The sequence below is a fragment of the Xiphophorus maculatus genome, chromosome 18 (genome assembly GCF_002775205.1).
Source record: "Xiphophorus maculatus strain JP 163 A chromosome 18, X_maculatus-5.0-male, whole genome shotgun sequence".
In the NCBI taxonomy this organism is placed as follows: Eukaryota; Metazoa; Chordata; class Actinopteri; order Cyprinodontiformes; family Poeciliidae; genus Xiphophorus; species Xiphophorus maculatus.
The window spans coordinates 24,243,440-24,271,175 of record NC_036460.1 but is presented as its reverse complement, the minus strand read 5'-3'; the positions used below and the strand labels follow the sequence as shown (position 1 = coordinate 24,271,175).

The following is a 27,736-nucleotide window of genomic DNA, read 5'->3' as shown; positions in this document are numbered from 1 at the left end:
CTAGAGAAGGAAATACAACGCTCCGCTTGTGCTGAATCCGACGTCACAATGCTCACAGAATTAGATCACGCGTTTGCTGCACTGGGCTTTGTTTGGGTTGATCACAAACAGGAACACAAACAGACAGGACGGGGTGAAATGCGGGAATTTAGACCTCAAAAGACTTTACACAAGTTGGTTCTCATCGGTCCAGTCCGGCTTTACGAAGGTCAGTGACTGTAAACCCCAGCAGAGCCACAAAAGTCCAAACCCTCACTTCATATTGAACTCGAGCTAGTTTTTGTAAAGATACTCAGCCCGGTTTCTGTAGCCACAAAATGACTGATGCTACTGCACCATTACATTGCAAAAAAAAAAAAAAAAAAAAGTCTGCAGAGTGTTGTAATTAATCTGTTTGCGTTCTGTAGAGCCACTTTGTGAGCCGTCTGTCATTCTTGGATGATATCCAAGGGAAGATCTTTGGAGTAAAATTAACCTGTTGTTCAAGGGGACCGCTATTTAAAGCGGGGAGATAGATTTATGGTTATGTTCCTTTTAGTGCTGCAGACGCATGGCTCTCTTGGGTGATGCTGAGCTAATGGGAATCAAGCTTCTGCTCTAATGAAGGTCCATTACATACCCACACAGCAAGAACTATTCATTTTTTATGAGACGTGCAGAGCTATTGGCGCCTCTTATCGGAGGCATTTGCTATCACTGGTGATACGTGGACCTGTAGCGAGAGGGCAGCCAGATCCAAGGGACCGGTTCAACGCAAGCAAGAGTTGTAGGTATGAAGTTCCTCACAAGAGATTTCATATTTTCATATTTTGATCCCTCCAAAGAAAGCTGGAGTACCTGGAAAGTACCATGCAGCCCATTTTTTACAATTACAACCCGAGACTTCAGTTATTTTATTTAGATTAGTTTTTTTTAAATGCCTTACAGCGAAGTAGCACATATTTGAAGAAGACTGAGAATTACATAAGATTTTATGTTGGGTTTTTTTGTTTTGTTTTGTTTTTACACGTTCTGAGATTGAAATATGTGCTCATTCTTCAAAAGTCGCTCTAACTGGACTGCCCTGCATTTAGCTGCATCCATCTGCTCATCATCTCTGAGCAACTTCCCTATAAACCTTCTGGGGGGAAAAAAAGACAAAGAAAACACTCCCTCCCTCCCACCACCAGGTTTTCCACACAGTGTAGACAACTGAGTTCAACTTTGTTTTCATCTGCAGAGCACCTTCTTCAACATGCAGCAAACTGCAAGCATGATTTCCCACGGCGTTCTTTAAGTAAGATTTCTCTTCTCCACATAATTTGTGGAATGGGTTACTAATCGTTTTCCTCTTGACGGATCTGCGGAGCTCTCGTTGCCCCGCCTGTGGCTTCTAGATATCTTGGTTGATTTGAAGTTGTGACACACTCCTCCCAACTTCTAACAATGCTCTGTGAAATGTCCAAAACTTAGAATACCATAGAATTAGCTTTTTCTAAAAGATGTAAGGTTTTCAAACAAGCCCCTGGAGACCTTCGCAGAATAGATGTGCTTTGCACCGAAATTGCATCCATGCCTCTTTATTAGGTGTATATATACACGGGATGTAACCGCATCAGAAGATAGGAGGCCGAGTAGAAAATGTGAACTTTACTTTCCAGATTTTTAGTTGTAAAACAAAAAGAAGCCATTTATATGAGTTATGTACTACTTTGTGTTGGTTTGTTAAATAAAATCCCAATAAAATGCATCAGTTTGCAGAAAAAGATAGATGTTTATTGTAAAGGCTGTAAAACATAATCTGAATTAGCAATTTTTTTTAATTACGATAAATCTAACATTATAGTCTAATAATTATCATTTGCTATCTATGAATGTGCTTTTGTGTAGAGGTGTGCAATAGTGCATATTTTGTATCAATCTGATTTTACAGGGATAATTACAGGGTCAGTATCTACAGCAATACCAAAACTTAAGTCCAACATATCGTCAAACTTCTGATCTTTAGGCATTTTTGTGTTTTTCCTGTTTTTCCTTTGAATTGTTTTTGCTAAAACCAAGAACAAAATCTGGATAAACTCTATATGTGTCTACAAAATACATTATTGACAAATGTACATGATGAAGAGAGTCAATGGAAAAACGAAACATATTTGTGTGCATTTTTTTCTAAAATAAAAAAAAAGTGTCGAAATAAATAAGTAAATAAAAATATCTGAGAGTGAATCAGTTGAGAAACTACAAAACAAAGATGAAGTATCGTTCCTATCACGTCAGTGTCACCGCGATACTCATACCGACTTGATATCGATATTATTGATACTTTTGTTTAGTTGTCACTATAGTTGCTGGTTGTCCACATGAATAAAACGGGATTCTGATTCTGTTAGGTCATAAAAATGTATCTAATTAGAGGGAAGGGATATTATGAATAAACTTCACTTGAGTGAGGACACACAGGGAGCCTAATAGTAAGTATTCACGTAATAATGATGTAAGATCATTCATCCTGCTCTCTGATGCTGCCCCACTCTCTTCGTGTGCACCACAGCAGACAGGTTGTCTGAAAGGGGGGTGGGGGGAGTATGTGGGGTGGGGGGGGTGTTGCAGCTGCTGTCCCACTCGGCGCTGCGGAGCCCGTGTTAACTCATCATCTGGGTTCCGACTGGGAAGATTTAAAAAGAGAAAGAAAGAAAGAAAAAAGGACCACACTTGTTAACACCTGAGAGGATCGAGCGAAGGTAAGACGCAGCGCAGAGATGAAGCCCCGTCTTCTGGGCGGCGGCAGGACAACCAGGAGACTTTTGTCGGCTTGCCTCATCTCGGCGTGCCAAGCCCTGCACAGCTGCGGGGGAGTCAAGTGCGTGGATGGCCACCAGTGCTGCCTGCTGCCCGTCCCCGGGAACGGCAGCTCCGGCTCCGCGGAGAGCTGCTGCAAGCTCCCCATCCACGTCTTCTTCGACAACGTCGGCTGGTTCACGCGGAAGCTGTCGGGCATCTTGATCCTGCTGCTGCTCTTCGCCATGGGCTACTTCATCCAGAGGATCATCTGCCCGCGGCCCCGCCACCGGAACCAGAACCAGGAGCACGCCGAGGAGCCTTCCCTCTTCCACGGACCCACGTCGGCGTCCCAGGATCTCCTCCTGGAGCCCTACCCGGAGTGCACCCTGGGGGACTTCGCCTCCCCGAACCTGCCGGCCTACGACGAGGTCAAGTACCTGCCGACGTACGAGGAGAGCATGCAGGAGATGCACCGGGACCGGGACCGCTCCGACGATGACCTGTTGTCCGGAGCGGAACCGGCGGCGACGGCGTCCGGAGAGCAGGGGCTGGATGTTCTGGGAGTGAGCCCCGCAAGGACAGCTCGGAACTCGGTGTGAAAAGAGAGCAGGAACCGGACAATGAACTGCCTGATAGTATTGCTAATTTATTATTATATTATCATCATCATCATCATCATGAGGGGGGTGAAGGAGGTTTCGCAGAGATACAAACTCAAGTGCAATTATAATCCTGATTGTAAAGAATAAAGGAGGCTGAGAATGTAAACGTGTTTTGGAAGATAAAACGTGTCTGCTCGCCTTTTTGTATGCAAATGCCGCCTCGGCAGGGGGGATTAGAGAGGCGCCTTGAACCGGTGCTCATTGTGTTGACGGGACAGCTAATTTGGTTGCGGGACAATCACATTAGGTTTTCGTGGCACCATGAAAACTTTCTCGAAAATGTGACCTTTTATTTCCATACATTCTGAATATTTAGGGGTTCGGGGGTTTGCGACCACATGGGGGGAAAAAAAAACACTTTCTCCTCAAAGTTGAATGTGGACGGACTAAAGTGAGGGATTCATCTGCATCTGGGATACTTTCAGTTAAATGATATCTTATCAGCATGAAAGCAATAGTCCGTTCATTTTCACATGGTAGCCCATAGATAAGCGCTTTATGGGTAATCTGAACCGTGTTTCATGTGTTTGTTGACAGATAAGCCGCCACAATAGATATAGATTTTTTTTTTTATTTTTTTTTTTTAAAAAGCTCAAATCCAGCAGCATTTTGTAGCCTGGAGTTGCATGAATTCAGGGGGCGGCAGATGTTGCAGCCTGCAGGCTGATAGGTGCATGTTGGCAGGAAATGTGACAATGGGTGGCAAGAAATGCTGCAATCAGATCTAATGCAGGGAGCATTTTAATAAGTTAGAATATGGTGTAAAAGTTCACTTCAGTCTTTCAAATAGGTCTGAATTATGTGTTAAATAGATTCATTACATACAGCATATTTCACGTAATCTTTATTGTTATGAGCTCGAATACTAAAAGCTTAAAGTTGAGTTTCTGAGAAAATGTAAAAAAGGTGTTTTAACACGTTTTATTATACAAATCTTGGCGAAGACTCGTCTCCTCTCGGAGGGTTAGACTCAAGAGGTTGTTGTTGATGAAGTTGCCTGGTCACAGGTTGTTTCATCATTTTCAGTTGCAACCTTTACAGTACAGACCAAAAGTTTGGACACACTTTCTCATTGAATTCAATGAGAAAGTGTGTCCAAACCTTTAGTCTGAACTGAGTACAGACCAAAAGTTTGGACACACTGTTGTGTCCAAACTTTTGGTCTGTACTGTATATCTAAAAAAAAAAAAAGAATCAGTCTTAAACAACTAAACTTTCCAAAGAGCAGAATATTTTAAGAGCTGTAAACCTCAAACATCTAAATGACAATAAATTGGACCTTAAAAAATATTCTTTGTTTATAAATCTCTATATGACTTTTCCCATTTAAATTTTATTACTGGTGTTTAAAAAAACAACTTTTAAATCACATTCTAATTTATTGAGATGCACATTCACATTGCTCGGGAAGCCTGCAGAAATTAAACTCCATTGTTCTGCAAATGTGAGTGAGGATGCAAGCAAAGAAAATCTCCATATGGACCTGCATGCTGATCACCACCGGCAACTGTCTTAACACCGTGGTTAGTCCAACATTCAAGCAGTGCAGGAATCATTACATCAAACCAGCCAGACAATTTTGAAAAGGGACTCAAACTCGCATTAGATGTATTTGTCACGTATAAAGCAGCAGGTCAGGGTTAGTTTTTGCTTAATTATCTTGGTTTTCAATCAAGATTAAATATACCCTCCTTAAAATAAACAAGCTTTCCCTCTGACATGCATCTGATGACATCACATAAGACAACTGATTATCTATTCAAACATCTCCTTTTTGCTTGATTTTTATTTTTAGTTGCATGTTTCGTATGTTAGTCTTTGTTCCTTCCTGATCATTTATAAGTCCAATTGTTGTTTCCTGCAGAACTGCCGCATCACGCACTACTTCCATCGCTAATTATTACCAGTCAGAAACTTGGCTGTCACATGACTGTTAAAGTGGTAGAGGTAAAGAGGTTTTGGCATGCAAACAACAATAATACCATTAAAAAAATTATGTCTTTAATCTTTTTTTCCCTCCCAACTTTAATGCGACAGATATTTGTTACAATTCAACTAAGAAGAAACACATTTGTTAGTGGGAAGTTTTGGCACTACAGTGCTGTATTGAATGTTGAAGTGAAAGGAAAAGGGGTGGAGATGCAGCAGATGCCCCAGCATTCTCTTTTCCTTCGTCGAAATCCATCAGCATGTGACTATTTTCCCACTGCAATACACAAAAGCTCCACCAACACACCTCTTGCCCCGCCGCTCTCTTCAGGCAATCGCTCTCGTTTTCTATCAGCCTTGTGTCTGAACTCATTCCAGAACCTTCATTTTCTCCCAGTGAACAACCAATTCTACTGACCACTTAAATGTACACTTGCACTCTCTAATGACGCCGAAAACGCGAAACCTCTTCACCTTCAGCTTTCTAGCAGAAAACCAGTCAAAATGTAACAGCTATCGAGAACGATGAGACAATTTCACCTCAACAAATCCCACACTTCCAAGCAAAGAAAAGCAGCTCCAGATCATGATGCTGCTGCCGCCGTGTTTCACTGTGGTTATGGCGTTCTTGTCATGGTGCCACGCACAATGTTTGAGAATGTTTCAGCCAGCTTTGACTGTTTTCTTTGGAAACGAAAGGCTTTTGGTTTTGAACACTATTTCAAACTATGAACACAGGACAATGTTATCACAATTAAGTCTCAGCCAGTGTATCCAAAAGGTCCTGCAGCTTTTTTAGTGTCGCTGTCGGCCTCTAGCAGCCCTTCTCTACCAGTTTGTCTTTTTGTAATGCCACTATTGTTGCATATTTTCTCTCATTACTAATGATTGTTTTTACTGTGCCGCCATATGCCGCATTAATGCAATGGGAAACGTTTTTATTATGTCCTTCCCCTGACTGATACGTTTAGACAGTAGGACCATTTTGCTCCTTTGGCACCTCTCTGCAAACTTCGGCTTTTGGCTGAAGGATTCGAACGATTGAACAGCAGAAAAAGGCGTGTAAGCACTGAATGTAAAAACTGAACCAAAGTGTGATGGAACAGAGTGTGTACCGAAGGGTCTGCGCATTTTCACAGCTTTCCTCTTTGCTTGACATTTTCCCATCTAACAGAATTGCTTGTTTGACGTACACAGGTTGAAATTTTCACCTCAAAACTGAAAACATATTGGGGGCGGGGGGAAAGTTATTACGGCCTCATTTTTACAAAAACATCGCAATTTCACAAGGTTGTGTAAACCTTCGGCATGCACCATATAATGAGCCCTGTTTTACCAGGACAACCTGAATCATTTCCCTCACTGGGAAGGAGTAGGAAAATGTCTTTGCTCAGCAGTCAGAGAGAGAGAAGATGCTTGGTAAGCTAAAATAGTTTGAGTCCGGACTGCATCAAGGAACTATTATAGAAAATATGGTCAATATTTGAGATGATGCAAGTCAAATACCTTGAAAACTAACTTGGCGAGTTGTGAAATTGCATGGAAACTAATCAGACATAATTAGTTTACATGAATTTGAACAGATTTGTCCTGAAGATGATCACCATCATCACCATTTGCTTCAGCTTCAAGCTCTGTCTTGGTTTTGGGGGTCATCAGGGTCAAACTCTGGCTCAGAGACATATATGGTCGAATTCCTTACACACCGAATGCTTCAGAAACATTTAATTATGAAAAAGATAACTTAAAAAAAAAAAGAATACTCCACTGTATAGTGAATTTTAAAGCTACGTGGAAAGACAACTTACCAATCAGGTATCATGATGGATGCTTTGAAACGCTTTATGTTTGAAGAAGAGGAACCAGAACATGTGTTTCTTTTCTGTTTCTTTTTAAGCAAAAGAAGAATGTTTTCTAAACAATGTTTTCATTTCTGTTACGGTGAGAAATACATGTTAAAAATTCATTTTCTCTCAAATTATGCAGTAGCGATGAACATACGTCAAGCTGCCGTGAGAATCATATTATTTTGCAGCTTTTAAAAGCTTGTGTTGTCCAGGGGGAATGACTGTATGCAAAACATGCCAATGACTTTTAAAACTGAGTATACACTGGTTTGAATACATTTTCTGTAATTCATGCAAAGTCAAAATTGCACATAAAGCCTCAAACGTATCCAACATGCTCACTAATGTGTGGTCAAATGTCTCTCATCACATTTAGCCACATAGTTCAAGAGATGAGGTCAGAATGCCCAGGGCGGCCATCTTGTTTTACAACTTCTAATTATTTGGTTTTTGATTTCAGGTCAACTCATAGAAGGAATGGTTGAAATAAAAGCCTTTTTTTTAAAAAAAAGATAATTTTGTCATTTGTAATTCCTTTGTAAGAAAAGAAAGGGGGGAGGGGGGGGGGGTTTAAAAATTGGAAATTGATTTTAACATACAAAAAAAAAACAACAACGGAGATTTTATGTTTGAGCCATAATATTCCAGCCTTAAAGAAAATGTTATTTTAGGTATTTCTGACTGGAATTGCCCAATCACCAGCCAGGTTTACACCAGATGACTGCTGACACCCGCAAAAAGAAAAGTGTAGCATCTCTGCAACGGGCTAAAGGACATTTATCCAAATGCGGCAAACGCATTCATTCCAGTCTGCATGTATAGATTTGACCCTGCGGTATAAGAGAAAACCCACAATACAGTCAGACATCTTCAATGAAGATGTATAATCATCCCACTGCAAATCTAGAATCTTTCAAATGCGTTCTGAGAAGTACATTTATGCTTGTATAGCGCATTTCATTGATATTTTCAGACATCTCTTTCTGCGAGCCTAACAAGGCAAACGTGGAGCTTCTCTGACCGACTCTGCGGAAACTAAGAGGCTGGAGTGATTGCCGTTCGCTTCTGTAACCCAACACTGCGATGGCCGAGCTGATAGTGATCACTGACGGCTCTCCTTCTCCGGCCCAGAGGAGGCTGACATTTAAAAGCATTCAAACCGAGCAGCGAAAGCCGACTGCAGGGGTACAGGAGGCGCGATACGTGAAACGCAACTCAGCTCTGTCTGGACCACAGTGTGTCAGCTCCGGTTTCTAGGACGTTATGATAAAGATGCTTTATGTTTCCCCAGAAAAAACACAACAACGCTGGTTGTTTTTCAGTTTTCTTCGAAGGCAGCCGTCACCAAACAAAAGGATCTGTAATATTTTTGCAGAAACAAACAGAACGAGAGAAAAACAAATAGTTCTTATGGAACATATGCAGTACACAAATCATGTTTTTTTTTCTTTTCTTTAATCCATTTACTCCATTGCTTACTGTACAAAAGAACAGAAAAGGTCAAATCAATGACGCTTGTTCTCCTCATAAATTTTACATGAGATCCCAGCAGCATCTCTTGACTGTCTGAGTAGTGTGTGAGCACCAGTTTAAAAATAACCAAATAATCTTCACTCTTGTGAAGACGAGGCCCATCGTTCAGATCGTAGCGCAGAATTTGGTTCTAAATATATAGATTTAAAAAAAACCATGCATGCATATTTTTTGTAACAAATATTGGTTAGGAAAAATTTGCAATAATGATTTGTTGTCTGGCCATTCTCTGAATACTGCTACTTAAGATATTCAAGTCTTTAGTTATAAATCTTAGTATAAATATCTTTAATAGCTTTATATGTTTAATATTTAATGTCAAAGCTTGCTCTGAAACTGTTTTATCTAGATCGATAGCTTTAAAACATCAGCAGACGGAAGTAGGTGACTGAGAGGCAGAGATAAGGCCCAAAGCTGGAAACGTCTCGGATTTCTGAAAGGAGTTATATGGCAAGCAGTCAGCTCACATAACAGCAGTGTAGGACGCATGATAGGAATTCAAAGCGAAGTATTTCTGTTGAGGTGCAAGGCACTATAGAAAATGATAACATGGTGTTTCTGTAGGTCTGTAGGTCTGTCTTGATTCATCTGCTTGAATCAAGACAGACTTCGCGACCTAAAATTTCTAGATATTTGCGGAAAATTTTATGAAATTCAAAATATTTTTTACAACAAAACCTTAACTCACAACAGCTTGTATAATAATCATTTTGAATTCTAGGCCTCTTTGTCTTGAATATAAGGAATGGTTTCCAAAACTAAATGTAGATTCTGTGAAGCACATTGGCAAACTTAAAAAACCCCCCAACAAAATAGAATAAAATCAAACAACTAAGTAGCTCCACCTGAATGTAAAGAGAACAAAAGGGGAGGAAAAATGCACCTTTATTTTTGGAGTACGTCTTCATTCGATATTTCAAAAACCCCCAAAAAACAGATGAGTAAAATGTTAAAATCAAATAGTTATGTGGCAAAACAAATAAAAAGCACTTCATTTAAATAGAAAGAATAAACTCCACAAAATCTTGTATTTCCATCACTTGACTGATAATTAGATTTCTGTCCTTTAAAAAAAAAAAACAGAAAATAACCAAAGAGTTTATTTTTTCTATTCTTATCCAGACTGGATGAATGATCAAAGCTACGTTCAAGGTTTCCCAGAGTTTCCAAGGCTGTGTCAGAACCTTTAACTATACGCTTTCCCATAACATGACAACAATAATTTGGTTCTAATATTTTAAATACAATAAACCAGCCTTGGGAGCAAAATTCTTTCAAACGTTTTATGGGAAAGACTGAATTTAGTCCGACATCATGAGAAATGTGGTTTTGTCACAGCAATGTGACAACTGAATAAAAGTTGGTGGGAAAAAAAAACACACAAAATGAATCCAAAGTTTAAAAAAAATAAAGCCAGAAGTAAATGTGAATAAAAAATATGGGTGTATTTAAGACTTTTTTTGGACAGCAAAAAACTCAAGTCTTGTCAAAAAGAGAACACATTTCTTTTTCATAAATAAGTGTATTTGCTTTATTAAATCATATTCCATGTAGTGTTTTTTTTAAAAAAAAAACAGAGTTTGGGCTGTATAAATAATAAAAATATAGATGTACAAAAACCCGTTTTAGAACATGAGAGTATTCACTCTGACATGTCTGAACCTATCAGGTTAAATGAACAGAGCAAAGATAAAATCTGACACATCAGTCACTGAGCCGTTTTCCTTCATGAACCCTGGACTGCAGCTGCCAATTTAAATGTGAGCTAAATAAAAGCAGACCGTCTGAACCACGGTAACTCTTTCCAATCGACCCAAAGTAAGCCAAACGAAGGAGCATGGATGGTTTAAATTCACGTGACGTCTTTTTATTTACAGCCGGTTGTGGATGGCAAATTGCTGGACACTTAACTTTAGTGATGAATCTACAGTTAATGCATGAGAAAATAGGTGTAAAAATATAAATTTACGTCATAAAAATATCTGTACTTGCGGCAGAATGTACCGTTTAAATTTCTGACAAAACCAACCCTTTTATCTAAGCAAACTCAGAGGGGGAAAAATGAACAAGATTAAAAAATATTTCTAAAATTATCTTATTGACATTCATGACAATCCTTACAACATACTACAGAAGCTTTCACTTTTTTATTTAGTCCAAGTATCAATGAGGTTTTCTTTAATAATTGATGACTTCCTGTTTCCCTGGGACATTAATATGATATAAAACGGAGGTCTATTTTTTTCCAGTCACTTTTCAAGTGGCAAGAGCACACACCGTTTGAGCGAAGCAGGTGTGTATTGAACATTAATAGTCAGGGAATGGCTTGAAAGACAAATATATATTCATATAAAATTGCTTGTATTTACAGAAAGAACAGTAAGTGAAAACTTCAGCAGCGACAAACAAAGCAGAATAAGAACCGAAGTTTAAAGCTTGGAATAAAACAGCTGCTGAGGAATAGTGCCAAGAAGTGACATGTTGGCACTATTTACAACAGGGTGTGTGATGGAGGATGTTCCTCATATAATGATTTTGTGCAACTCAGATGTAGCAAAAAGAAAAAAAAAAAACAACCTTAGAGTCCTTATTATAAATGTCGCGACGCCACGCTGCCCCTCACAGAGGTGTTTGCAGCTTTCTCTCGCTCTTTAAACAACTCCATCTCAATCTTTGCCTGGATTTTTTCCCAGTCCACTTCAACCTGAAGGAGAGGAAAGAAAGTTGGATCAAATTAGACAATATTAATTAGTGAGAATAGAAAGCAGAGCTTTTAGGAAACAGGCATTCAACTAAAGGTGATAAAAAACGTACTCTTTCCATTTCAAAATTGACTGGAAGCTGCATAACTGAGGCACCTACATACATGTGCCTTCATCAGGGATTTCAACCTGAATCTGAAACAGCATGGAGGTTACAATTTCAAAACCTTAAATAAAGCTTCTACCAACAGGGTTCCTGCAAGTTTTATATTCAAGATTTACATATTTATTTCTATCAGATTCATAACAATGGACATTTAAGCACAAAAAAGTGCTTCCTTTTTGTCTTTTATTCTCTGTCGACCATAAAACACATTGTGACAAACAACAATGGAAGCTCCAGTTACTAAACCAGGTCATGTAGGTGTTTACATTTCAACTATTTAGTGAATTGAGGGAACTCCATTTTGCCTAAGCTAGGCCAAAAAAAGTTATTAACTTAAAAGGACAGAGTTAGTAGAGCGCACTCTGTTCCAATTTCGTAACCTGCACTAAAACGGTTTATTCAACACCACGGAACGTACCCCTTCGGAGTACTGCAGGAATCTCTTGTTGGTCTCCTTCCTGCCAAATGTCTGCAGGAACTTCCCCCTGTAAGCCAGCACAGTGTCCACGTGGGTTTTGTGTTTGACCGCCAGCTCCAGAGCCCTGAACCCAAAGCCACACAAAGAACCAGGAAACATGCTTAATACTAACGTTAAAAACAAGCTTCAGGTCAAATTTGTGTCGTTTTCATACAACATCCTTAAAAAATATAATAGATTTGAGGACAAATATCATATTTTAGAGTATTTAAAGAGGTCTGCCTCATCTGGAATGCCAGAGGCGGACAGATTATTGCTGTCCATAGGACATGTACGGTTTTCTTGATTAAAAATGGGTTGTGTGTGCCGTCAGTGTGTAATTGGAAATAATAATAAAAAAAGAAACACACAATCAAGCTGAAAATTATCCACACCCCTTACTGGGCCTGTCTCAATAACAGATTTTGCTGGAAGATAAATTCTCCCAGTAATTTTTGCAATAAATGATAAAAAAAACTGCAAAGGTAAAGAGGTAAAAACGCCAATGATGATAATGCTCTTTAATACATGCATCAAAAAAAACTGAAGAGCTACCTGTTCCAGTTGAAAAGGTCAATATTCACTTGTATAGCCTGATAGATGAGACCAGACTGAAGGAGAGTTGCTTCAGCTTCCTGGACATGACCACTGAACATCAGCATGTGGGCCAGCGATGACTCCTTAGACGGCTGCTCTTTAATAAAGTTGATGTACTGCACTCTTGGTAACTTAAAAAAACAAAAACAAAAACAGATGTAATGTAATCACTGAAATACCTCACCTCTTTGACTTACGTTATTTGTTATAGTCATTTTAGGTGAAAACCGTCTCAGTTTTCAATGTACGCTCCTGATCCAAACTGAAGACCAGGACAAGACGTGCAGGCATTTTGCATTTAATGCTGCTAAATCAGACGCAATTTCTAAGTTAATGTTCAAAATACAAGAAGAAGAAACAGGAACAAGAGAAAACGAGTGTCTAGTTTACTGAAAATGACATTTAAACAAATCACCCTAAACAGAAGTAAAAGTGTCAAAAACATGATCAGTAGTGTCCCACAGCTTTCACATCTCTTCAAAATTTGCTTGGAATTGAATAAAAATACTATTTATTGCCTCGCAGTGGGGAAAGTCAGGTGTCACAGCTGCAAGAAAAAGGTAAAAACAAAAAAAAACAAAAACTGAATCTTGTGAAGTTTTTACATTTTTTTATCCATTTGAACAGCCGATGAACTAAATGTAGTTTAATTTGTCAGATTCCTCTTTAGCTGAGGTTCTTACCTCCCCAATAGCAGCATAGGCCATTTCCGCTGTGTTCAGGTCTCTGTTTGCCATCGCCATGCCGGCAAGACACGCCCACAAAGACTGGTCCTACAGGAGGAAGAGAAAACGGACCATCTTTTAACGACAGCATAGTTCATTTTAATGTCCCGCTGGAGCAAAAATATTATTTAAATTTTATTTTAAGAGGAAGTTAAAGAGATACAATTTCTTTTTCAAGGACAAAGAGGACCCATTATAGACATAAATTCATAAGGAGAAATAGAGATTTTTGAGAATCTGCTCACTGTATACTTGGAGAAAAATAAAAGATGTAAGTTGATGAAAAGACTGTTTCTGTGCAGACAAATATAAAACACTATGAATTTACACAATATTAAAAAAAGAAATAATAGAAGTTGAAAAATTCAAAACTCGCTGCGAACTTAGACGGCTGCTCTTTAATAAAGTTGATGTACTGCACTCTTGGTAACAGTGCAGTTGCCTTTCTTATTTAAAGCTGAAGCCTCTAGTTGGCCGCTTCCTTCTTTAAATAAATCACTCCTGGAGAGCCAAAGCAACTGTAAATTAACAATAAATAATAATTACCGTAGTCAAAAACGGGGTCAAAATTTCAAAATAGTTTATTTCAACTTTAATTTTTTTAACATTTCTTTTAATTGCCTTTTTCTGCCTGACAGAAGAAAGCACCATCACAACTTTTTTGTGTTTGAATTTTTTTATTGAATCCAGTCAGATCTTATGAACACCACGTATATATTTTTTACATTTCAGAATCCCATGCTTCCTAAAGTCATGAACTTGAGCGTTGCAGAAAAACTTGAAAAACAATAAAGATCCTTCATGTAGCACAGACACTTGCTAATGTAAACAAAAACTCCACCAGTTTATCTTGCGGCGCTGCATTAATTAAAACTCCGGTGGAGCAAACTACACTTCAGAGGAGATGCACCCTGCATGTCCTCCTGTAATCCGTGTCCGTTACTATGACAAAGGCCTCTAACTGGAAACCACAGCAGTAAACAAATAACACGGACAGGCACTGGGTGACGTCATAAACGTGACACAGCTTCATGAGAAAGCACAATTTCAAGGAAGGCATTATTTTGGGGGATTGGGAGCAATTCCCCAAAATGTCAAATCTGGGTAACATGATGTCATGGACTACATGTCATGTTTGTACACATTAGCTCCTATATGACGGATGTTTACTGACAACAACAACTGGGGTTCTGAGAAAAGCCACGCTGCCACCAAGCGCTTACCAGAACTGGAGGAGGAGGGGTCAGAGGAAAACCTCTTAAATCTGGTGAGTCTCTCTCCATCTCCTCTGCTACACCCTTCGCTCGCTTATGCTTGTCCCTTTTTATGGCTGTGGTTACTGCATCATCTCCCCGGCAGAGTGCGGTTTTAGATTCCCCCCTTCCTTTTGTGTGCCCGAGTGCATACGCCTGGAGAGTCTTAAATTCGTACAGCAAAGCGTGTATTTATGAGTGAAGTCTTGGGGGATTTGATCCGGTAAATGCTGTCACCAGGCTAATTGCGGGCTAATTCAACCCTGCTGTTCTGCTCTCGTAAACCTGTTCACTACCTTCCATCGCAGACTTTGTCAAGCCGTCTTATACGTGCATGGCTTTGGGAAAAAAGTGCTTACACCCTTTAGCTTTTTAGAATGTGATCTCAAGTTACATTCAAACACTTTAATGCCTTTTATTGTGATTTTAAAACACAACAGAGCATGACTGAGAAGTAGGAGGAAAAAGAAGCACATTTTTAAAGAATAAATTAAACTTTTAAAAGTTTGGCTTGCATTTAGGCTTTGCAAATCTGTGGCTAGGCCTGTCACGATAAACGATAAATCAATTAATCGTATGATAAATTAAAACTATCAATGTCATTTTAATTATCGGGTTTATCGTCTCTTCCGGCCTTTTTCTCTTTCTGTTGATGACACTGAATGAAAAAAGGCTCAACTCCGGTTCTCTCCACTGACCTTCCCTTCCTCATTTCCTTAGTGTAAAGCTCAGCGCACACGACACGATCTTAGAGCTGTCGGCAAATTTTCAAAACCTGAGAGACCACACATTGGTATAATCCTTGGTATAACGGTTCGGTCCTGCCCTGTGGTGTCCAACAATGGGCACAAAATAATGGCTACTAGTCCAGTTAACTAATTTTAAAACCAGGCATTAATCAATGCTTTACTGCAATGCATGTGGTTAGTGTCAGTCCTAACTGAATGAAAATCATTATTTTATTTATGTCACGTTAACGAAGAACAGCTGAAAAGTTACCAGGTTTAATCAACTGCGGTAGCCATTTCGCTCCAACTCCTACCCTTGTCATTTCTGTATTCTTTGCGCAAAATGTTGAATAAACATTAATGTTGTTTCCACATATCATCTCCAATGTCCGCTGGACTTCGGGTTGCACCGTGTCAGCTGTTTGGGATTCCAAAGCCCAGAGGAGAATCCCGCTTTCTGATTGGCTACCTGTCACATTCAACAGGCTGTGCCCTGATTTGGATCGGAGCAGCAACGACGATCTACCGTAACACACCACACACTACAGGATGATCTGTTATGAAATCGCAAGCGACAATCTTTTGTCGATTGAAGATTGGAAAATCGGGGCAAAAAATCATGTAGTGTGAACTATTGCATCAGGTAGTCGATGTGCCCATCTTCTCTATTTAAATCTAATTATTACTGAATAGCAACATAATATACAGACTTCATAATCTTTTGGTTGAATGCAGTATTTATTTCCACTTTGGCTTTATGTTGTTTAGTTGTTTTTTTTCAAGTGAGTTTTTTGTTAATGGAGACTGAGAATCCATTTTATTTTTGTTTTTGGTTGTTTTGTTTATTTTGTTTATCAGTTCCAGTGTTAAATATTCTATTGAAAATAAAGTGTATCTATCTTTGGCAGGAAATCGCATGCATTATTACGTCATTTCCATTAAATCAGTGTAAAAAGGTCTTCAAACAATATTATCGTTTATCGCAATAATTTTTGAGACAATTAATCGCTCAGCAAAATTTGTTATCGTGACAGGCCTATCTGTGGCCTTGACTTTTGAACTCTTGTCACAGTTTCTCGGCTGTATTTATGTCTGAAATTTGACAGGTCAATTTTAACAAATGAATATGAAATGTACTTTTTGTCACCTTTCCCTACTCCTCAGCTTAGACAAAATGCTACGTCTTAGAAGGTTTTCATTTTTAACCTATACACTATATTTTATTTATGGGCTTCAAAGTAAATAGCAGGTAAACCCTATATACGTCACACTTTACGCTCCCAGATTTCTATTTGTAAAAAAATAGCCAAGAAGTGGCTATTTTACTATCTCTCCTAAGAGGTGAAATAACAAAGCTGTCAGAAAAATGTCTTTATTTAAACAATAAACAAACGATATCGGAGAAGTGTTAATATCTTACTTTGGCGAAGCGGCAGAGACGGAGTGCATCCTCCCAGCGTGCGGAGGTGCTGTACTCATGCAGGAGAGTTGAATAAAGCGGGACGCTGCTGTATACCAACGAGCCGTCTCCTTGGCGCAGCGTCACCTTGGTGCCAACGTAGCTCAGGATGTGAGGTGCATGGCTAAACTCGCTTCGCACAGACATAAACACACATAACAGGTAAAATCAGAGCAAACAAACATCATATCTTCATATTTTTTTAATGTATAACTCAGGTAGTCTATGTTTGTAAAATACTGAGAGTGGAAATGGCAAAAGGTGCTTATGTGGAAAGTATAAAGGGTTCAGCAACATACAAGGGACTATCGGTTCTGACTCCATAAAAATGATGACAGTAATATTGAAATGCAAGAGAACATCCAGCGGGAGGCGTTACAATAACTCTGACCAACATTTATTTAAAGACGGTGTTCTATCCCAGCTTCACATTTTGCACCAACAACACATCGGTTACAAAATGAGATTGACCTAGATTGAAAAGTCTTTATTTAAGCGAAATGGAAACTGGTCACAGTTAGATAGACCATAAATGGGGTTAAATTCAGAGTAATCCTGGGAGAAAACCTGTTAGAGTTTGATAAAAACTTGAGACAGGGGCAGAGGTTCATCTTTTAGCAGAAAAACCACTTTAAAAACATACTGGCAAATTGGAATGGTTTGCATCAGAGCATATTCATGATTGATGTTTGTAGACGCTCGATGTTCACTTTGACTGAACTTCAATGATTTGGCAAAAACAAACGGGGTCAAAATGTCAGTCAAGATGTTCAAGGCAGGTAGAGATGCTTCCATGAAGCATGGACTTCATGACTGAATAAGAGTTAGATATACTCTTTATAAATTAGACAGCACGCCCAAGGCGGCCATCTTGTTTAACAAGCGTATTTTACAGCTTCTATTTATTTGTGATGTTGAATTCCAGCTAACTTCATGATGGGCTATTAGGAGTTTTAATTTTTCAATGACAAGTACGTCATAATATTACAAGAATACAGTCGTAGTAACTCGAGAATGAAGTTGTACGACATTAAAGTTGACGTAATGCGAGAATAAGGTGTTAATATTAGCAGAAGAAATATTAGATGAATGACGTTCTAATTTTACGCAAACTCCAAAACAAAAAAAAAACAACAAGAACAGATAAAGAAAAGGTGATATGTCATATTTTACCGCATCAAAACAACTGAGAATATTTTGAAAAAAGAACCACTCGAATTGGGCCGTTTGTGTTAGATCTCAAAACTAGAAGCTTTTTCTTCCCGTCAAAATTATGTTTTTTTTGTATTTATTTATTTCAAGATGTTCTGGGAAAATTGCATCTTTATTATTCTAACACTATGACAATATTCTCATAATTAAAAAAAATGTACGCAGCCTGATCCTAATACTCTGTCGTTCAACTCACAGAAGGGATGATTGAAATAAAAGCCACTTTTTGGATATGTTTTCTGTCATTGTAATTTCTTTATTATTTGTTTTTTAATAGCAAGAAAAACATCTATTAAAATCAGAATCTGTTATGAAAAAAATCAAACATTTTATTTTTAAGGCACATTGCCTTAAAATGCACATTTTTATGTGAGCTAACTGAAGGCAAAACTCAAGGCAAACCTCATGCATGCCACACTTTTCATTTTTCTATTTGGAAGAAATTTGGTAAACCATTCATTGTAACCAACTTTATTTTGGTTAGTCACATAATATCTCAATAAAATAAAGATGTCCTAAAGAGTATGACTGCACTGTACATTTTATATAAAACTGTAAACCACCTTATATTCACCACACTTTTCTTCCAAGCTGCTTGAAAAACATTAAATATTTTCGGCTCACTCTGCAGTTTCGGTGCAGACCACAGAGATGATCGAGCGCCGTGATGTTGGCGTAGGCGCCTGAGAAGCCGCCTGGGTCAAATCAGTTATCGTTGCTGAGTCAGAAGTTTGCTTTGGAGAGAAGATGGCTTCCACCTGCCTCTCAGCTGACATCTATTCGTCCCTTAAGATCAGCGCAGGAAATGTGCAAAAGTGGTTTAAGAGAGATCGTTCGGACTGCCTGCTTGCCGGCAAACTGCCTGAACCCCTCCTGTGCTGCCTGAAGCTGACGACTTTTCAGCAGGAAGATTTGCACACAGCAACCGCTGCTCATAAAAAACCAAAGGTAATAAGGTCATGTGTGCTGAAACCCATGGAATATGCTCGAAATAAGATAAATTTTACTTCTTGTGAATTACTTTACAAATAGGGCTGCAGCTAACAATTATTTTAGTAATCGATTAATCCATAGATTGTACCGACGATTAATCGGTTAATCTGATTTATTATATGACATATTCATTTAACCACTTAAGCATTTTTATGTAACTTTTGAAATAAGTTAAAATATGCAAATAAACAAGTAATTCAATTCATTTTTTAAATAACAAAATAAACATTTTATTGCCTAAAATGCAATACCATAGAATTCCTTTGGTGAATCTGAACTGAGTGAAGCTAAAACTATGCCACTTGAGTAGTTCTGGCTAAAGGATACGTATAGACAAAGGTGTTTTTATGTTAAATGCAAAATGATACTATATACTTTTTGTACAAATTAAGCTACTGCTCTGAATATGTTGTTTTTTTCACCAAATTACTTTTTTTTGAGTCTGTACACTCCATTTAACAAGTAATCGTTTACTACATTAGTTGACAATTATTTCAATAATCGATCAATCGTGGTTAATCTGATTAATCTACTTTACAACTCTTAAAAATATCCCAGTTGAGAACTGTAAGGTGACTGAGTTTGGACGTTTGTTCCATATAGTGTCTGCAATATAATCTGTGAAAGATTACCTGCCATCCTTTAAGTAAATGGTTCTTGGAAGCAGTTCCTTGTCAGTGAAGACGACGCTTGGATAGTACCACACCGTGAACTGAATATCTTGGATTCCACATAAGATGTTAGCGGAATCGTTCCATGCCATGCTGTGAACCATGCTGCCTGCAAGACAGTGCGCATGTAAACACTTCAGTCTTCAGCAGTTGTCTACAGAGAGGGAGAAGAAGGAGTTCTTGGTAGCTTTTCTCACCGATTTTGCAGATTTTGGGCTCCTTCCCTAAATGATGCACTGAGGTCAAGTACAGGTCACGGTTCTTGTCAATCAGAGCGATTTTCCTTTCTGTGGACGGGCCACACTGGTCTAAAGCTATCTCCAGCACCTCCAGCTGCTCAAAAACAGACACAAAAGAAAAAGTGCATACGAGAGAGGTAAAAGACTCCCAAGTGTGACCACTTGTATATACAAAACAAAGAGAAGATGGTTTTAACCTCCCAGCCTAAATGCATAAGAGATCCAGTAGAATTTTTTTTTCCCCCTCTTAATTCCTGTTTTAGGATTTTGGCTTTAAAATCTCTATATTTGGAAGTGTCTTTGAGTCATCTTCCAAATATGAGTTCATTTATGTTTCAATACAGACATTCACTTCTGTCATAAACCTTTCATATAAATAAATCAGCCAAAGGTTTGGGCACACCAAGCCCATTGATTCTGAAAGAGTAATGAAGTGTGCCCACAATTTTGACAGGTACAAATACACTGTACTACCTCCCAAGTTCATATGCCTAATATGGAAAAAAATGGAACATTGCTTATAAAGTCACATAAAAAGGATGTTGGGATTTTCCTTTACAATTTCTTTTAGTGGGTCTCTCCACTAAAAGAAATTGAAAACTGCAAAATTCAAAATACTGAATTTCACAAGCCACATTGCTTTATAGTGCAGCATATTACTATAAAAACCTTCCAAGTGTGGATACGAGCGTAAGAATTTGAATGTTCGCCCCTCATGTTGTGGTTTTCATATTTCCCATTAGACGCTTGAATTTCAGGATGACGGCCATTTTTCAAGATGGCCTCCGTTTCTGAGCCTTTTAAACGAATGATTGTCATAAAACGTTATGCATTTTCATGTCTTGGATGAACTTTGTCACATCATATGTTTTCTACAAGTCATCCTACTCATAAAACTTTAAAGAAATACCATGTAGCACAAGTAAGGACTTTGCTGTTCACGAGTCTCACACCATTCATCAACTGGAAGAAAATGAAAATGACACAGAAAGAGACAGTCATCTTTGTGGTTAGCATCAGCTAATTTGTTTAGCATTAGCTTCTGCTATTTTTTATCCGTTTAGAATTAGTTTCTGGCGTTCCTGAAATGTTTAGCATTAGCTTCTGCTAATTGTTTAACAAGCTTAGCAGTTTAGCGTGGGTCAGATATTAGTTTAACTGTTCAATACAGAAATTTGTGCTTATTTACCTATAGATGAAGACGATTTCCTTGAATAGTATGAAATATTTATGTGGTATCAAACTACAGTATGAAGATATAACAACTCACAATTTCAGAATAATGAAATGAACTATGAGAACATAAAACTAAATGTTTAGACACAGTCTCTTGTTGTTAAATCAACTTGATGAACTTTAATTTTCGAGATTAAACCTAAACAATTTACTAGTACTAGACTTTTCTTGCATTTTCAAGGCAGCTTGTTAACTTTTATTTTATTTTTAAATTAAACCATCTTCTAATGTTTTGCACTCTCAACTTCAGATTTACAGAAAACACATAACATCCTGATGCAAACACTGTAAGACCTCGTCTATATGAAAATAATTTCCAAACGCAACTGGTAGCCAAAGAAAGACAGTAAAATGGGGTTAATGTGCGTTCTTCAGCTTCCGTTAAGAACTCACCGAGTATATACTGACTCCATCATTTTACTCTATAATTGTATCAGGTAGTTAATAATGCCCTGCTGAAACTGTAACAGCAGGTTAAAAAGGTTTTATGTTTGTAAAGACACAGCTGGACTAGCGATGGTTGCTGGAGGGGTCTACATTAAGCACAACAAATGAGCCGGATTTGTGTAAAAGCTGTAAGGCAGGGTGTCCAGAGATTAGGAGGGAGTTGTATCAAAGCCAATGTGGACATGACCACACACGATGAAGGAAAGATCTAACTTGCAAAACTTAAAAAAAATAAACAAAAAAAAAAACCCTAATATGTGGCAATGCGGGTGTGAAGGGATAACAAGGTGGTCATTTATTCTTGTTTTCAACACCTTCCTGGAAGTACAATTCTGAAAATAAAGAGGTTAATTTTCCAAGATCTCATAAGCTTTGATTCGTCCTGGGTGAAGGTTTAATAAAAATCGTGTAAATAATAACAATAGCAGAAAAACTGCATTGTGCAGATATGCTTACTCTATCACATTTATTAATTTGATGCACATATGCGCTTTTACGGGGCATCCGAGCTGCTCTGGGCAGTTTCCAAGTCAGACAAATGCAACACAATGTGGTGAAAAAGCATGTTCCCCCTTTAAGATGTTTTCTGTTTTGCTTTTTCCGATACATTCAGTGAGCTTAAATAGAATCTGTCTGGCACAAATACTATCTGGTATTTGTATTTTTCTACATCTTACTATTTTAATCGGCAACATGTAATCTACTTTATGCTAAGTTATATAAATAGCTAAAAAAAACCCAACTTAATTAAGGTTTTGAAGTGGCCTACTCAAAGGCTGGGCTTGAACTTGACTAAGAGGATGTGGCCTGGCTTTAAATATGACATTTTATAAAAATAAAAACAAACAGTTGGTTTGGTAAATGTTCGTTGATTAAAAAGACAGAAAAAGAATAGCCCACCTTGTGAGTCAATGGCTTCCCATCACTGAGGGGTTTTCCAGTCATGGCATCAAAGAAAAGGATGACTGATGATGAAAAAAAGAGAGAGAAAAATGTCAGACTAAGTGTATGGCTTTTAAAAAGTCTGTTTATGGAAGATGTTCCCCAACCTTTTTCATCGCTCTTGTCTCGGATAGCGATTGTATCATTGCTAAGTGAGACAGCCTGGGCATTTAGAACGTCAGCTCTCATACCCAGAAACTTCGGCGACGATATTAACCGACCCTCATAAGAGAAGGTATACAATCCGGATCCGTCCACGAGCAGAAAATGTCTGGGAAAGGAAGTATGGGAGATATAACATTTGATATAACATTTTCTTGTTATATCACAAGGAGGGATGAAATAGACAGGTTGATAAGATGGTGAAGCAGTAAGAGATAATCAACTGACTCATTCAGATCATTTAAAAATGTATTGCATAGTAACAGTCCTAACTTACTGTTAACATCGAATTCAACTGCGATTACAAAATAGTCAGTAATCCATTTAGCTCCATGCTAAGCGTCGGAGATAGCACTGGGGGATTGCATAAGAGCTACTCCATATTAATCTAATTTCCCCCAGTGGTTTCACTCTCAGTCTTATTGTATGACAGGGGCACAGTTAGAGCACACCCTCTCTACGTGTGTGTAAATGCATGCGGGGGCGTGTGTGTGTGTGTGTGTGTGTGTGTAGCTGCTGGCTGATGAGCGGCCAGTGGAGAGTAATGAAGCATTAGGGAAGCAGACAGGCGATCCAGCGGATTGTTCTGTCTCTTGTTGCGCAGCTCATGGAGTTGAAAGGCTCACTTTTCTGCCTGCAGCATGAGGCTGACCGTTCCCTCCTTCAGATCAAAGATGAGTGGAGTATTCCAGTTCCTGGAGCTGGCACAAAAACAAAAAAAAAACCCTCATGACAATCCAAAGTGAGAAAAGTCAGAAAAACATGTTAATGACATGAAGTGTAATTCTGGGAAAATAACAACGTGAAGAAGAAAGGTTCTTCAAATACACCAGGAGAGTAAAATTATCCGCATAAAATGATCATTACAAAAGAACATCTTTAGGAGACATTTGAGTTAGCAGAGCTAATCCAGTGTTTTCTGTACTTATTAATACATGAAGCAACAATTAATCAACCAGACAATATCTGAATTTCCTTACACACAGCATTTTGCAATGTAAAGTTTATGACAGGATTAAAAACTGATCTCCCCTCTACCTGCCAAAAACTAAACAAGACGCTTAAGAGCAAATGTCCAAAGAGATTAATCTGCACCAAAAGACATTTAAATCTGTCAAATGCAATTCAGGAGGATGGTTATGGAAGAAACACTATTATTTTCTGATCCTAAAGAATGAAAGTAAAAGTATAAATAAAAATAAAGATAAAGTCAAATAATAAAAGAACAAAAATGAATAAAATAACTAATAATTAAGCAAATAAAACAAAAGAATACCACAACACACCACACTCAGTGCAAAAGCCAAATTCAATACGTAGGTAAAATTATAGAACTTGATGAAAGAAAGTAGAACTTGCATTGGGCATCTAGCACAAACTCACTTATTAATTGAAATTAACACATTAAAGTCCACAGAATATAATATCATAAGGTAATATAGTACAATTAATAAAATATAATATAATTTTAAAAAATAATAAATTATTTAATAAATAAGTAAATAAGAATAAGTGCAAAAGCAAACGATTATAAAAGGAAGATCCGGTATTTATGAAAAGAAAGCTAAAAAAAATTGCAAAAGAAAAATAATTAATGAGCATTCCCAAATTCCATATAAAATATTTTTTTTTTCCTCTTTTTTTTTTAGGAAGACGATTTTAGTGTTTACATGTTTTAGTTCAGACTGTTTGGGATTATGAAAAAGTTCTACCAGAGCTGAAGGTTCTGAAGGGCCCATAAAACAGCTACATATGAAACACTGTAATAAATACAATTATTATTTCAAGCAGTATTACAGAACCCAAACTATGAAATATTAAAAACACATAATAGTTTTGTTGTCTTTTAATTCTGAACAAAGATTGCGTTAGCTTTTCTTTCCTCTTTAATACAATTTTGATTTCATATTTCATAGATTCTCTTTTTCCTAATGCGTCAAAGACAGTTCATACTGTCAAAAAGACGATTCTACAGGATCTGACAGTACTAATGGCACATGACAAAAACAAAGCAGAAGGAATCCACTGACTTGTAGACGTAGCACTGGAGGGAAGTGGCAACCACCAGGTGGTCGAACGCCAGAGAGGCTTTGATGACGCGATCTCTGAACTCCAACACGTCTACCGCATCGTTCTGTACATTCCTCACCTGAGGAGAACAGAGAGAAAAGGCCAAAAAAAGGGAAGCACTTTAACTTATGACAAATAAATGGCAAGCATAAACTTTTTATCGCAAGGAAAATATTTACCAATTTAACCTTAAACCATGTAAGCCTAACAGAAAACTGCACAGAAGCATTCAAAGGTCAGAGGAAGAAAACCTTTTTTTCACCTGCATCGATAAATACTTCTTTCCAGTTCCGAGTGAATGAATGAAAGAGCCTTTTCCAGCACCAGGTGAAAGGTGGGGCTATTTTTACAGCTTTATAAATCTTCCTCCTCTGCTCCCTGCAGCTATCCAAATTTACATGCAACACAACCAGGAATAAATACCGTTTGACCACAAGGTGGTAAATTTAGCTGGCTGATTCACAAACCACTGGCAGATGTGCACTATTAAAAACGAACTGAGAGCGTAAGAGTGTGTGTGTGGGGTAAGTGTGGGGGTGCGTGGGCGTGTGTGTGTGGATGGTAGAGTGGGGGGGCTAAAAAAGTGCCAACAAGGCTGAAAATAAATGGCTGATGACCCAACTTTGTTTGGTTTTCACAAGCTGCACTTGGTAGAGGCAGAAGAGTCTGTTTCCTTGTTTCTGTAGGTATGCATGTCTCAAAGTATAAAAGTGGGTGTATATGTACACTTGGGCGTGTTAACTACCTTGTGGTTAAGTGCAAGTTTAAACTGTAGGAAGCAAGGTGGCGAGCCACACAGACTGACCATTGTCACTGCAGGGTTGGTGTATATCTTTGCAACATGCAGAAGCGCATTTTGTAAATCAAGTATGCCAGAAAGCGTTTTAGAAAAAGATGACTCTTTCTACCTGCATGGTCCTTCTTTTGGTAAGAGTTATGCTAAAGTTCTTCCACTCCCAGTGCTGCTCCACCAGGTGGGCAAAGATGACATGTCCGTTTCCGCAGGCCCCGGCCAGCTGGGTGCCATCCGCAGACCAGGCCAGGTTGAACACGCTGCCTGTGTTGGGTTTCTCCAGCGCGTAGGACCACTGGAGGGAGAGGAGCAGAGCAGAGAAAAACAAGCTCATAGGTTCAATGGAGGAGCTGGTTACTTTGCCCCTTTAGATGTTTTTGTATTTTTGTTGTCTTAGTCATTCGATACTTGTTTTGTTTTTTTTCATGTAAGAAATAAAGCAGCTTGACATGAAACAATTCTAAGCAACTACACTGTAAAAACATAGCTGCTCTGATTTTAGACTTCCGTTTCATCATTGGCTGTTTAAACTTCCCACTGGACTTCAAGCGACTTGGAACCTGTGCCTCACCGCTCTTGCTCTGGAGCCTTAGTTTCCAAACAAAACGCAAACAGTCATATCCTCTTTTCTTCTTACCTCAGGTGTAATAAGCTTGTTTCCGTTTCACAGGTGGCTCAACTCGAGGGATGCAACAGTTTATAGCCCATACTCTTGATAAATCTATGTGTGGGGGCTGTTGAAGCACTGACTCCAGATGCAGGCCACACCCTGAGAAACTCCCATAAACTCTTCAATAGCCTTTGCTTCACATTGCATTACCATCAATGTTATGCTGATGGCAACAAAAATAAATGGTACCTGCTCTACTAACTTAGTCACCCAGTGCCCTGATTTTGGATATTTTAATAATATTCTTATTTACAGAAATCCAACAGTAAGACCTTAAAAAATAATACCTACACGTAGGAGGTTGCTCGTGGGTATTACGGTTTGATCAGGGACATATTCTCCCAAATTTCACAAGAATCAACAGGTCCAAATGGGGATTGGTAACACAATCAAAGGAAACTGGATTTAGTAAGAAATAAAATCCATACAATTAAAATAAATTACACATGAACTTTTAGCTTTGTATGTCCATCTCTAATATCCATGACAATGCTTAATTGCAATTAAAAAGAAATGCTCTAATTGGCTGATGCCAGAAATATCTTCTGTTCTGGAGTCCAACCAATTCCAAGCTTAGACTCAAACATTATTCCAGAAGTTTTGAACTTTTTCTCTTTCCAGTCTTGTTTTCTATGGCAAACTTTAGTCTGAGCTTCAAGTTTGTTTTTGACAGAAAGGGGTTTCCTCCTTTGAACACCACCTGCAAAGGCTGAACCAGAGCAGATTCTTTCTGATTGAACAATCATGCAAGAGTCTGATGTAGGTCATCTGAGGACATTTCAGGATTTTTGGAGACTTCTTTCAGCATCTGCTTTCAAACTTGCTGGCCTAGCCACAACTGGCAGTTGATTTGAATGTAATCAAATTGTAGATCACTTTCTGTACAGTGAAATAGATGATTTAAAAGGTCTTCCCTTACTTTTGATTTTTACATTATTTTGATATTCCAAATAAAGTAAAAAAATATTTTAAAATTAAAGATTTATTTGTCCAAATATGTAAAAAACAAATAAAATACAACAAATGCCGTGATAGCCTTTTGTTGTTTTTAGATCTAAAAGTTCAGACCGAACAATTTGACTGTCAAGAAAAGCAGTTTCAAGATGAAATCTGCATTTTCTCTCCACTTCATACCAGAAATAACCTGTGATCATTTAGTTTGTTGTCTTTTCATACAGATATCTTAATTTTATAACAACAAAAGCATTTTTTCCACACTGCCACTTTTGTTTTGACATGGTAATATGCAGTACTTTGCACCCTAAGTCTTTGGGACGCGTGTAACGTGTTGATCGAGTACACTGGACCAACATTTAAAAGTTTTCGTCTATTATTTTTCCCGAAGCATAATCCCCCCTTACGACCAGTCACTAGCCTAAATTGGCTCCATAAGGTATAATAAGTTTATTTCCAACAAGTGTTATTTGTTTTAAAGATCAGTGATCTAAGTATAGTGGATTTTTATCCACTTACCACGGCTGAA

The 27,736-nt window shown here is 38.2% G+C and overlaps 2 protein-coding genes across 2 annotated transcripts in view; one reads left to right on the top strand and one right to left on the bottom strand.

Annotated features, from left to right (window-relative positions):
• Positions 1–2,613: 2,613 nt before the first annotated feature.
• c18h3orf80 (chromosome 18 C3orf80 homolog) lies at positions 2,614–3,547 on the top strand. The gene has a single exon (XM_023351682.1). The coding sequence runs from the start codon at positions 2,739–2,741 to the stop codon at positions 3,357–3,359; it is 621 nt and encodes a 206-aa protein (XP_023207450.1). The 5' UTR covers positions 2,614–2,738; the 3' UTR covers positions 3,360–3,547.
• A 7,032-nt stretch (positions 3,548–10,579) lies between these two features.
• Positions 10,580–27,736, bottom strand: part of ift80 (intraflagellar transport 80) — a 54,678-nt gene continuing 37,521 nt past the window's right edge. Inside the window, exons 9-20 of the mRNA XM_023351665.1 lie at positions 25,699–25,878; positions 24,751–24,869; positions 23,347–23,421; positions 22,666–22,829; positions 22,517–22,581; positions 19,892–20,027; positions 19,656–19,803; positions 16,780–16,951; positions 13,337–13,426; positions 12,612–12,784; positions 12,018–12,141; positions 10,580–11,435 (exon numbers count right to left, since the gene is read on the bottom strand). Coding sequence (XP_023207433.1) covers positions 11,322–11,435; positions 12,018–12,141; positions 12,612–12,784; positions 13,337–13,426; positions 16,780–16,951; positions 19,656–19,803; positions 19,892–20,027; positions 22,517–22,581; positions 22,666–22,829; positions 23,347–23,421; positions 24,751–24,869; positions 25,699–25,878 — 1,560 coding nt within the window. The 3' untranslated portion in view covers positions 10,580–11,321. The remainder of the gene's footprint in view (positions 11,436–12,017; positions 12,142–12,611; positions 12,785–13,336; positions 13,427–16,779; positions 16,952–19,655; positions 19,804–19,891; positions 20,028–22,516; positions 22,582–22,665; positions 22,830–23,346; positions 23,422–24,750; positions 24,870–25,698; positions 25,879–27,736) is intronic.

Bases quoted from the DNA above. Each gene is read 5' to 3' on its own strand.
- c18h3orf80 (XM_023351682.1), top strand. From the start codon at position 2,739: ATGAAGCCCCGTCTTCTGGGCGGCGGCAGGACAACCAGGAGACTTTTG.